This window comes from Stenella coeruleoalba, assembly GCF_951394435.1.
Source record: "Stenella coeruleoalba genome assembly, chromosome: X".
NCBI lineage: Eukaryota > Metazoa > Chordata > Mammalia > Artiodactyla > Delphinidae > Stenella > Stenella coeruleoalba.
In genome coordinates, this window is record NC_137152.1 from 27,586,944 (window position 1) to 27,600,421 (window position 13,478).

Here is a 13,478-nt window from a genome sequence, read left to right on the forward strand (position 1 = left end):
ACAATATCTAGTCAGAAAATTTCTGCACCTTATTCTTCTCTAGGAGAGTCCTGACTTTCCTTACCACTTTTCTCTTCTATATAAATTTTAAAATCAACTTTCCATCTTTTCATATTTCATAAAAGTACTTTCAAGATTTTGACTGGGATTCCACTGACTCTATAAAACAACTTGAGTAGAATTGATATATTGACAATATTGAGTTTTTCAATTCAGGAAAATGTATGTCTCTCCATTTATGGGTTTTCTTAAATTACTTACCTTAAGGCTTTACTGTGGAAGTGAGGACCAGCCATACAATGTTGAAAAACTGTGTAGAGCATCCTTATCTCAAATGGAAATCTTTCAAAGTGTCACTCTTTAGCAGATTGAAGAATCTCTGTTCTACTCCTAGGCTGTTAACAAGTTTTTTTTTCCCTTTTTAAAATTTTTATTATGGAAAAAACACTTAACATGATATCTAGCCCTGAACAAAATTATAAGTGTACAATATTTTTTCCTTTTTTTAATTCTGCATGTATGTTAAATTTTATAGAGTGCCTTCTTTCATTAATTATATGAATTTTCCATCTTACAATACTGCAATAACTTACATTAATTGACTTTCAATGGTAAATTAACTTGCCCCAGTACATTCATCTTTTTATACATTGAAGATTCCACTTATATTATTATTGTGTCTAGGATTTTTGCACCTATGTTCATGAGTGAGGTTGGCCTTCTTGTACTTTTCTCCTCAGGTTTCTGTATCAGGGATCTGGTAACATGAAACTGAATTGGGAAGTATTCCCTGTCCTGTCCTTTGGAAAAGTACGTATGAGATTAGAGTCATTTGTTCTTGAACATTTCAGAGCAGTTCGAATGAAGGCATCTTTTGCTCATCATCCAGGCAGTGGTATTCCTTGCAGTTCCTGAGGGTGTATACAGAGTAGGCAGCTTTAACCTTAGTTTTCGGTTACCCTGCCCTTGTGGTATCAGATTTACAAGGGGAAGATTCCTACTTGTCTCCAGCCTCTGGGAGGCCTGCATTTTGCCCTTTCTATCCTAAACCAAGATTGTGAAAATTTAAAGTCAAATTCAGCAAATACCCTTAGGGCAAAACTGGCTTCTATGCTCAGGCTAATTATCTGGTTCCAGCCTTCACTTAAGTTTGGCCAGATCATTCTTTCTGTTTTATCAGGTAGGCAATGTTTTCAAGAAGGTACTTTTAATATTTCATCTGGCAGTTTTGGTAGTTTTTGGCAAGAAACTCAGTCTAAACATCTGACCAGCTCTGGTACCAAATTAGAAGTTAGATTTGAACATAGATTTCCATGAATTTGGTCAGTTTTTCCTTTCTAGAAAAGGAATTCATTTTGGATAAAGAATTTCAATTCACTTCAGTCCCTATTTTATGCCAGCCACAGTATTGGGATATGGATAGTACATTTATGAATAAGACCTTCAGAAAATTCCATTCCAACAAATGTAACAAACATTAATGTCTAGCAAGAACTTCAATTCTTTTATATTACTTTTTAAAATACTTTATTTTTTAGAGCAGTTTTAGGTTTACAATAAAATTTTGAGGAGGGTACATTGTGCAGAACATCCTCACCAGCAATTGCTGTTGTCAGGGTTCTGGATTTCGGCCATTCTAACAGGCATGCAGTGGTATCTCACTGTTGTTTTAATTTGCATTTCCCTGATGACATATGATATGGAACATCTTTTCATATGCTTATTTGCCACCTGTATGTCTTTGGTGAGGTATCTGTTAAGGTCTTTGGTCCATTTTTTAATCAGGTTGTTTGTTTTCTTATTGTTGAGTTTTAAGAGTTCTTTGTAATTTTGGATAACAGTCTTTAATCAGATGTATCTTTTGCAAATATTTTCTCCTAGTCTGCGGCTTCTCTTCTAATTCTCTTGATATCTTCTTTCACAGAGCAGAAGTTGTTAATTTTAATGAAGTCCAGCTCATCAATTTATATTACTTTTTATTTAGATCTCATTTATATTTCCATTTCTCCATTTTATTTTTCATAATTGATTTGCTATAGGTAATTCCAACATTACCCCCTGCTCTTGGGTGCAAGACTCAGGTGAAGATTCAAATTCCTGATTCAACGATTAGCTTAAATTGTGCTATCCCCACAGAAATATACAGAGGACACATTATAACCACAGAAAATGCAAGAGAATATGAGGAGCATGTTCACAGCAACACTGTGCAGAGCTGTCAGGAGTATGACAGTGTTCAGCCTAGTTTGAATCCTGGGTAATGAAGGTTTAGGAGTGTGAATGTTTCAGGGTGAACTCCCTGGTACAGTGTACTGTGAACACTGGTTTATAGGAAGAAAGAGAGGTGGATGACTATAATGTACTTTTTAAGCTCCAAAACTGCAGGGGAAATCCACAGAGGTGGGATTTGGGGAAAACCAAAATTCACTCTTTGTAAAAAGGTTCTTTCTATACCAAATAAACAAGGAATTTAAAACATAAGCCTGTGTGGAACTGAGCTGAGTCCCCATAGGTTGGTGAATTCCTACTGACAACTGGGAGAGGGCAAATTCCTTTAAAGTTTCTCAAATTTTGTATCCCCAAACAGGCCAGATTTTATACTTTCCTACTGCTAAAACAAACTAGTCTGTATTGACTTGAAATAATCAGTCTTTTATAGGTCTTCATTTCCTCACAATTCATGATTGAGCACATGCAAGTAATTTAAATATTAGTCTATAAAGATCTATCAATATATCATTTATTTTTGGCAGCCGTTTATACAGAAGAATTTCAAAAACTGATTAAGAATTAGTTACATATTCTTATGGGGTATTTTTCTGGCTTTAAGCAAATAAAAGTTTATATCTGTAAAGTTTAAAAGGATTTTTCTTGTCTGTCAACTTCAGATTCGACGAGGATTGGAAGCACAAGCACACATATCCATTTTATCAAGCTAGCTAATGTGAAAACCTTAGTATTTTTGATTGGGAACTCATTTTGAAAGTCTTGCTTACATTTAAGAAAATAATAATCTAAAATCTGCAGTCTACTAACCAGAAACATAGGTGAGGTAAGCCTACCTGACATCTGGAAACTTTGCACAAAGGAAGTTATTTCTTAAAAGGTATGCTTCACAAAGCAGCTTCCGGCTTCAGAAGAAGCACTTACTGGGCAAGGGTAAATTGATCTAAGAACAGGTGGAGGTCCAAGTACTGGAGATCTAAGAACCGAGTAGCTAGGAAGGGGTGAAGAAACATTTCTCTTTCTAGCTCTCCTAAATTAGCACATTTTTTCTATAAGCAAATAAATAAATGTAAACTAAGACTCATTAAAGCCCCACTTCCTGAGCTTTTCCTCTGTATTAGGCAAATTATCTACGTTAGTTCTAACCTTTACCACAACCAGGAAAAATAGGCACTATTATTACTCCCATTTTACAGATACACAAACTGTCACAGACAGGTTGTCCAAGGTTACATAACCAGTAATGGTAAAACTACAACCTGAAATCATTTCTTGCTGACTCCAAATCTTGAATTATTTCCACTGCACTGTTAGCTTAATGTTTAATGTTGTGATCAAAGAAAATGCATAGCTTCACTTGATAGATATTTCAAACTGCATATGAGAGCCCACAAGGAACCCTGCTTAGTACAGTTTTACTGTATTTCTGATATTTCCTCTTTCTCTGATATCTATACATTTCAGTGTTGAAAACTACTATCTGAAATTAAGTGCAGTTTAATCTTCTTTTTCACATTAAATATTGAAAGACTTAGGTCCTACTCAATGTACCTTTCTCTAAATTCTTTCCTTCTTGCTCTCTTCTGAATAGCCAGTTAGAAATAACTGCCTCAAAATGCCAAAGCAGAGAAGAAATAAAATATTTGACAGAAACTTCTTCTCACTGTAGTCATTTTATTGAAAGGTATAAATAACATATTTGATCTTTATTCCGCAGAAGGAAGAAAAATGAGATAGAAAAGTATTCAGGAGGAATAGAACATAGAAAAGTGATGCAAAAGATATCGAGACAAAATATAATAACTTCCTCTTTAAAAGTACCCAGTGCTCAAATATGGATGAGAGAATTTTGGCATTCCTGGTGATATGAGTTTACTGCTTATTTGGAAAATATTTTGAAGGGAATATTTACCAAAAGGGAGAGGTTTCTGGACTAGCAATTGTAAACAGACTTGATTAAACAAGAGAATGGACTTGATTAAGCGTGATGATGTATGTAAACATTTATGTTATCAAGTAAGGACCCAATTAACAAATATTCCTACTTCTTTCTCTCCTTCTTTATTTTTAAAAAATTATTTTCTCTAGAAGCTCTGATCTTGTACAAAAAGTATTGCTTGGGTGTTAAACAAAAATTTTTTTCGTATCTTGATTCTATCTCCCCATAGCTATACGATACAGGGTAAGATACTTAAATTCTCCAAGCCTCAGTTTCTTCATTTGAAAACTGGATCCACAGGGTTATTATGAGGCCTTCACATGACACGTATGTGTGGAAAATACATACTAAAATGTCTGTGACTGGATTACAATTATTCAATGGCACACATGTTAATAAGGAAATAGATTGCTCAGAAATTAATTTACATCAAACCACCTATTTAGTCTCTGTGAGGTTGCAGGAAAGATTCATGATCTCATGACAGACCTTGAACCAGCCAGGACTATCCAGCTAAGCCACTCAAATTCTTAGCCCACAGACACTGTGAGATAATAAATGTTTGTTGCTTTAAGTCAGTAAATTTTGGGGTAATTTGTTATACAGCAATATATAACTAATACAAATCTCTTAAAGGATGTTCATCATGTTTCAGAATGTAACTGACTACAATTTGTGGATATGTTAAAGTTACCAGTGAAAGAAAGGCCTAGGTAATTAATGAAGCGATGTAGGTATGACGAACGGGATGATAATTTGAGAATATAAATAAAACTGTCTTCAAGGATATAGATTAACCCCTCTTGCTATTGTTTGTACGTTTTATTTCAATAGCATTTCAAAATAAGGGTGTTCTTTCAGTAAAAGAAGTATCTTTTGACAAAAGATGCGGTTTATGTTACATGAATGATATTTTTGATGGTCAAAAGGAAGTGTCAAATCCTAGCAGTCAAAGAGCCAGGCACACATCTGCAGTCAAAGTCAGATTTATTTAGTAGGCTATAGCAAACGAGGACATACCCCACATGAAACCTTGGGGCACCTCATAATGGTGATTTAAGAGGGGCTGTTTATAGGTGTGGACTTGTGCTTGATATTCCCAAGGGAGATCATGGACTCCCGTCTTGGACAGGGTCTTGTCAAGAAGGAACAGTTTAGCAATTAGATTCTCAGTAATCTTTTTTCATGAGGTAGGGTAGTAATGCTGGCCTGGGGACATCACTGATAAGAAAGCAAAAATCACTTATAAAGAGGGGTCATTAGTCCTATTTTCAGTTGTGGTGGGTCCTTGTGTCTATAAACACTGTTTACTTGACTTTGTCCATGTCCCACTGGAGGCACTCTTTTACTAGCAGTGCTAATTTTCACTTTCTCAAAAGGATAGTGTGACACAACCATGAAGTGAGGAGTTTTAAGAGCCAGCCAGCATAGGTCCACTGAATTGGTGCATACTTTTACCTGACTTCTGATCAGCTGAAATAGTAAAGCAAGACAAGACCTTAGAAATCATTATTTATGGATGGGGAGACTGGAGCTTAGGGAAATGGTGATTAGCTCAAGATCACTCAGGTGGTTTGTACCAGAGGGAGGATTATAACCTAAATCTCCAACAATTTGCCCAGGACCCTTCACGTGAAATGAGTTCACCCTCATACTCACAGTAACTGAAGCATCAGGGTCAGATATGAAGTGCTTGAAAGTGATCTGTTGCTGATCAGAGTTGAAATACTGAAGTGGTTGGTGCTCTATAACCATTTTCACACTGTAAAAATTTCAAACATACTGTCAAAATAAAATTCTCTCTTGAATTCCCTTCAATTCCCTCTCTCATCCCTACGACCATATAATTTTATTATGAGCTCATCCCATATGGATATAAACGTGCATTTGACTGTTATATAAATGTAATAATATAGTAGTACATATTGTTTTGCAATTTGCTTTCCCCCCGATTAATAACACATCTTGGAGATTGTTCCATATCAGTATTCATGAAGTCTGGAAACACAGACAGCATTATTATTTTACAAAGTGAAGATGTCCTTGATTATATTCTACATATTTTTCCACATCTCCAGGCTTTACATACACTCTATAAATAGACCTACCTTTTTTCTTATATTAAAATAGATAGCTAAACATTTAATTAAAACATTCACAAGTACTTTCATTCAAAAATTATCTTGAGGGCTTCCCTGGTGGTGCAGTGGTTGATAGTCCGCCTGCTGATGCAGGGGACATGGGTTCGTGCCCCAGTCCGGGAAGATCCCACGTGCCGCAGAGCGGCTGGGCCCATGAGCCATGGCCGCTGAGCCTGCGCGTCTGGAGCCTGTGCTCCGCGACGGGAGAGGCCACAGCAGTGAGAGGCCCGCGTACAGCAAAAAAAAAAACAAAAAAATTATCTTGAGTTGTAAAGGTATGTGGATACATAACTAATGTGCTACGTATTGTTCATGGGAATTGGTAGGCTATTTTTCCCATGGGTCATGAGAAAAATGAGAAAAAAAATAGATAGTTTGAATAGTGCTTATCTTAGTCAGTTGGAACTGCTATAACAAAATACCATAGACTGGGTAGCTTATAAACAACAGAAATTTAGTTCCCATAGTTCTGGAGGCTGGAAAGTCCAAGATCAGGGTGCCAGCATGGGTGGATGGGGGAGGGCCCTCTTCCTGGATGTATCTCCTGGTTGTATCCTTACATGGTGGAATGGGTCAGAGACCTCTGTCGAGTCTCTTTTGTGAGGCACTACAAGATTAATACAATTAATTAGGCTCCACCTTCATGGCCTAATTACCTCTGAAAGGCCCTGCCTCCTAATACCAGCACATCTGGCATTAGGATTTCAACATATGAATTTTGGGGGAACAGAAACAGATCACAGCACTGCTATGTTATATCTTTCTGTTTTATATAAACTTATCTCTGCATTTCCAATTATTGATCTTCAAGGTACAGTCCACAAAATCCTGATCATAAAGAAATATGATAATAAAATATCAAGTAGCAGTTTGAGAAAGACACACAAAACATGATACCGTAGTTTTGATTTCCAAAGGCTTAAATGCTCCACTATTGAACACAGCACCAGTGAGGGATTTTCCATTTGTCCCTTGGGAGCTTGTTATATCATTGCTGTGCTGTATTTGGGTGAAGCAGTTTAACCTAATCCATCTCACCGTGGAATCATTTTACAGTCCTCTAGGCTTATTTTATTGTATTTACATTCCTTTTCTGAACCTAGAAACAAGAGTAAAGCCAGCCAGCAGAACAAGTCTCTAACCTTTGGAGTCCAGATTTTATGTTTTCATTTCATTTTTCTTCATCCATCTCATGTACTTCGTTATTAATCCAAAATACTTTGTCCTTCTACATGTTTCTTTATGTCTTACACAACGATGATTTCATAGAAAGAGATCTTTTATAAAGTATGTGGAATTAATTACATCATGGAAGTTTAATACTTTCTTCTTCATTTGCTCCCGTATTTGACTCTACATTATGCTTCATTATAAAGCAATTAAGCTTTAAAATGGATAAAATACAGAAGTAGATAGTGTAGCATTATGTCATTTAATTTAGGGTGTTTTAATGGCACATTAAACACAAGCAATTCACAATGACCATGATATATGTCAAGTAAAAAAATTGGAATAGGTACTTTTTTTGTAAATATAACCAATGAACTTCTAACCATAGCTACTTTTAATGTGCTCACTGTTCTAGAAAACTATAACATGGCAAATGTCATTGGAAACCTGCTCTATTAATAACAGCAAATCAGGAGTATTAAATAAGTTTCTCTTAGTTACTGAGATTAATATAAAAAGTCAAGAGTGCATACTACTCATATAGCTCTTTAATTAAACTGTCTATGATTACTGTGTCATAAAATGGCATGTTACATACTTCATTTAATTTGCCCATGCCACTTTATGTAAAGAAATTACCATTTTATTTGCTTTCACTAGGTAATCTCTATCCCCTGTTCCACATTTTTAAAAAAGTATTTTCTAGAGCAGCAAGTAGGTCACTGAATGTTAGGTTACAAAGGCTATGTGCCCATGCAGAAGTAGTCTACCTTAACTGACCATCAATTGCTTATAAACAGACCAGTAACTAATTGGTAAGTATCAAGCTGACTGAGTTGACTGGTTTCTCACAGAAAATGCATTGATTACAAAAATGATGAACTGACATACTATAAACTAAGATAGAATTAATAGTTCACTGACTTTTAGAGACAGTAAGACCTTAGATCAAGGTTTCTCAACCTCAGCACTAGCGATATTTTGGGCTGGATGATTTGTTGCTGTAGGGGCTGTCCAGGGCATTTCAGGTTGTTTAGCAGCATCCCTGGCTTCTGTCCACGAGAAGTACCAACAGCACTCCTCCTCAGTTGTGACAACCTCAAATGTCTCCAGATTTTACCAAATGTGTTCTGGGGGATGAAATTGCCTCCTTTTGAGATCCACTGCCTTAGAGAATATCTGATCCAATAAACTCATTTATCAAAGGAGAAAACTGAAAGCCAGGTAGATAAAACCACTTGGCAAAGATAACTGAATTATATGAACAGTATTCTAACTGAATGATCATTTAACATTATTACAACCAATTCTATACTCATATTTTATAAAGCTCATGTAAAAAGCATATTCACTTAATTTGGGGGCTACTATCTAGACTGTGAATTTGAAATAAATCTCTCTCATAATGTAGGTTTAGCAGATGATATTCTCCCAAATAAACTAAGGTTTCAGATCCAAGTGTTTTTAAGGATTTACTCCCAGGAGAAACTACTCAGGGAGTGAAGGAGGCAGGATAGAAAAGGAGAAGAGGCCCAGAAAGTGTCTAATTTTTGTTGAGGTCTTAGACTCACCCTAGTTCTATGGGGGTCCTGGAGCATAAAATACACCTCAAAGGTATTTCAGCTTTGAAGCAAAGGAGCTGTTCTGTCGTTGGCTAGGGACTGTTTGGAGATTGGATGTGGGAATGTGAAATTGCTAGGCACTTCCAGTTCTCTGTACTGGGAAGGAGGCCATGGATTGTCTGGGAATTTTGCAGGGGATGGGAGGGATATAAAATTGCTAGACGTTCCTGACTCTGTGTGAACAAGGAGACTCCAATGCCCAAGGGTAATCCTCTGAAGGTCAAATATATGACACCTCAGTGGCAAAGCATGCAGAAGCCTGGAAAGGAATGCACAAAGCTGGTAAGAAGTATGAGAGTATCTGGGTAGGGCATTAACAGTGTCTACTCCAGTGGTACTGTGGAAAAATCAGAGACTTTAGACAGAAATATATATTCAGTTTCTGGCCATGCTACTTACTGCATAAATTTACAGACCCACAGTTTCTTTATCTTTAAACTCGAGGCAATAACACCTATCTCATACGATGTTGTAGGAATTAAAATAAATACAAAACGGAGACCATATAACAATGTTCATTTTGGGTTTTGTTTTGTTTTTTGCTTTTCAATTCATGAAAAAGCATATCTTCTCAATTATTTAAATCTTTAAAAATTTTCCTCATTAAGGATACAAAATTTCTTTGTAAAGATCATATACACATTGTCTTGGATGTGTTCCAAGGTACTTGGAAGTTTTAGTCCTGTTGCAGATGGTGTTTCTAATTTTATATTTCAGCTTTTTCCCTGATATGTAGAAATACAGTTGATTTTGTTATAAGGAATTAATATCCAGAAAACTCTTATTATTTCTCATACATTTTTCCTTATTTCTGATACATTTTTCCTTAGATTAAGTTTGTATTATTCACATACAAAATCATTTCATTTGTGAATAATGACGATTTTGTTTCATCCTGTACAATTTCAATATTTTTTTTCATACTATCTTAGCTTTATTATGGAGGTGAGGATCTGCCATACAATGTTGAATAGCCACACAGAACATCATTATCTCAAATGAAAATCTCTCAAAATTTCACCAATGACTGATCATCTTTAGCAGGCTAAAGAACTTCCTTCTATTACTAGGCTGCTAAAAGGATTTTTCCTTTTTTTTTAAAATCTTGAATATATGTTCAAATTGATCAAATGCTTTCTTTCATTAAAATGATTATATGAATCTTTTTACAATAAAGCAATAATTTACATCACCTGACTTTCTAATGATAAATTAGCTTGCTTCAAGTGTTTTATTCTTTTTATATGTTGCAGATGAAATAAACTATTATTACATCTAGGAGTTCTGCATCTATGTTCATGAATGAGATCAATCTATATGTTGGCCTTCTTGCACTTTTCTCCTTAGGTTTCTGCATCAGAAGTCTGGTAGCATGAAACTGAGTTGGGAAAAGTGCCTTGAGATTAGAGTCATTTGTTCTTCACCATTTGAGAGCACTACAAGCCATCTTTTGCTCATCATCCAGGCAGTGTTCCTTGCAGTTCCTGAGGGTGGGTGAGTGTTGAGGCAGCTTTACCTCTTGTTCTCCCTTACCTAGGGCTGCCAGATTTAGCGAATTAAAACTCAGGGCACCTAGTTAAATTTGAATTATTTTAATTGTCTGTAGTAATTTGCTAGGGCTACCATAACAAAGTACCACAGACTGGGTGTCTTAAACAACATAAATTTATTTTCTTATAATTTCAGAGCCTAGAAGTCCAAGATCAAGGTGGTGGCAAGGGCTAGTTTCTTGTTAGGCCTTTCTCTTTGGCTTGTAGATGGCCATCTTCTCCCTGTGTCTTCAAATTGTCTTCCCTCTGAGTATAGGTGTCCTAATTTCTTCTTCTTACAAGAATACCAGTTATATTGAATTAGGGCCCACTCTAATGATCTTATTTTAACTTAATCACCTCTTTTTAAAAACTATCACCAAATACAATCACATTCTGAGGTACTGGGGGTTAGCATTTCAACATACGAATTTTGAGAAAACACAACTCCACCTGTAACATTTTCTATGCATATACACATTGAAGGAAAAAAACATTTCATAGGATATACTTATACTAAAACATTATTGTTTATCGGAATTAAATTACAAACACCTAAGTTATATGCCTCTTTCTTTAGTTATATTCCCCTGATCTGATGATCTACCTCTCTTTAAGAGTTTGTTTTACAAAATTTGCTTATAAAATTCCCTGCAGGTTCAGTGTGTCTTCCATTTACATTGTAGCATAGCTTTCATAGCTTTTACAGTGGTCACTTTCAACTTACTTCATTATTTTGTCCTTTGAAAATTAATTAATGAGAACATATGCTCAACATTAGCATTATGAGCTGGTATACTAAACAGGTACTAGCGTAGTTAACAATTCTGAGAACTGCTCTTCAAATTTGCTTTGTCGAATCACATAATACCATCTTTACAGCATAGCTCACTTTTCCATTGTTCAGGATTGTGTTGCATCTCAACTTTTTTTCTTTTTTTCATGTCATCCATTGACAAAAAAGATCATAATCATCAGTCGTTATTCTCTTCTTGTTCCTATGCTGGAAGACTATTCAGTAACATCCACGGTACTCAATCAAATTCTTCAAGTGATGAGATCCATTCCAAATGATAGTCTTGACAAATTCCATAATAATTACCCATTTCAAATCTGAATTTCTTTTCATGTTCATAAGTAATGCTGTTAATCTTAAGAACAGCTTTGTCACACAAAAGGAAACATTTTTCATCAATTCTTTCTCTAACACATTCAACAAGTTCCTTTAATCAATGGAGTACTTTAATAACTGCTTGATCTTCTTTCAATGCACATAATCCTAGTGCTAGATAAATATTGATAACTATGAACAAGAAATAAGTAGACTTTGCTCTGTGGCTTATTTAAGAAGTCAACAAGAATGGGGGGGCGCCCTTTCTTCAGAATTAAAGTATCACTGCTTCAAATAAACTGAAGATTCTTTCACCTGCATTTGTTTAAGAGAGACAGTGGATATTTGAATGCAAACTGAAGAATTCTGAATGCTAACAAAATCACCAAAATCCTTTAGTAAGTCAATTCAAAGAATATAAATGCTGAAGTAAGCATCATTTTATGATTCTTACTTCAATTTCAATAAAAAGGACATCAGGTGCTGTTTGAATTGCATTATGCAGAATATGGGCAGCACAGCCAACATAGACTCATGCATGCTTTATGTCAACTTTAGCCCCTTTAATTCATTAACTCCTAACTAAAAAAAAAAAAAAGGAACTGCAAAAATTTGCTACTGTTTCTGAAGTCACATTTGCAAAGGACTTTACTCACAATAACTTTATACGAAAGCCTTTTTTCACAATAGAAAACTATTTCATAAGCGAAGGAAAAAGGTATTGTTATTACATGCATCTGTGGCCATGACGTAAAAAGGTGATAATCTTTGATAATCTCTGTAATGTAAATTAAGCTATTTTCATTATTGTAGTATATCTAATCGTGACACTTGAAAATTTGCTTCCAACTTTAAGTGAAAGATTGATGATGATATACAGTGTAGAAGGCCATTTCAATTTCTGCTGTGATTTTATCTTTGTAATCTGAATGTCTCAAACAAAAATAATACATGATCTTTTTTTAATGTCACTGTTACTAGTTGAGGGAATCAAACAGTTAGCATACTCAGCTGTAGTATATTTACTGGTTTATAACCGATTTTCCACGATTTTCTATATTGAATGAACAGCTGCATACTGCACAAAAATCTTTGAAAGGACTTGTTTCTCATTTAATAAAGGTGCACTGTTCATAAAGTTCGTCACGACATTTACACTTGTGTTTGGGCATTTCAAGGTTCAAATGTACACAAATGAAAATACATGAAAAAAGACTTAATTTGAAAATCTCAGGGCCACAGTCAGTGTGTTTGTCACTCACAAGTCCGAACAAGTTAGTAACAGGAGTTGAATGGTTGAAAGGGCTGTGAACTCAGGAACTATGAATAAACTGAACTTGATATTTGATGCAAAAATACCCCTCCTGGGCTTCCCTGGTGGCGCAGTGGTTGAGAGTCCACCTGCCGATGCAGGGGACACAGGTTTGTGCCCCGGTCCGGGAAGATCCCACATGCCGTGGAGCGGCTGGGCCCGTGAGCCATGGCCGCTGAGCCTGCGCGTCCGGAGCCCGTGCTCCGCAATGGGAGAGGCCACAACAGTGAGAGGCCCGCGTACCGCAAAAAAAAAAAAAAAAAAAAATACCCCTCCCGTTTCCTTATAGGGGGAGCAGTACTTACCAGGCGCAGTCTTCCAGAACAAAGCTAGAGCCTAGCCTATACAAGGTTTTGGTTAGCTTGGGGACGCAAGCACTGCCGAACGCTTAGAAGCGGGAGTGTTTAGGCACTGACAGACTTTCAATG

At 35.9% G+C, this 13,478-nt stretch overlaps 1 protein-coding gene across 1 annotated transcript in view; it reads right to left on the reverse strand.

Moving 5' to 3' along the window:
* LOC307180283 (uncharacterized protein) overlaps positions 1–13,478 on the reverse strand; it is a 516,275-nt gene extending 502,797 nt beyond the window's left edge. Inside the window, exons 1-2 of the mRNA XM_079910459.1 lie at positions 13,356–13,478; positions 5,825–5,927 (exon numbers count right to left, since the gene is read on the reverse strand). Of these exons, the coding sequence (XP_079766585.1) occupies positions 5,825–5,920 (96 nt within the window). The 5' untranslated portion in view covers positions 5,921–5,927; positions 13,356–13,478. The remainder of the gene's footprint in view (positions 1–5,824; positions 5,928–13,355) is intronic.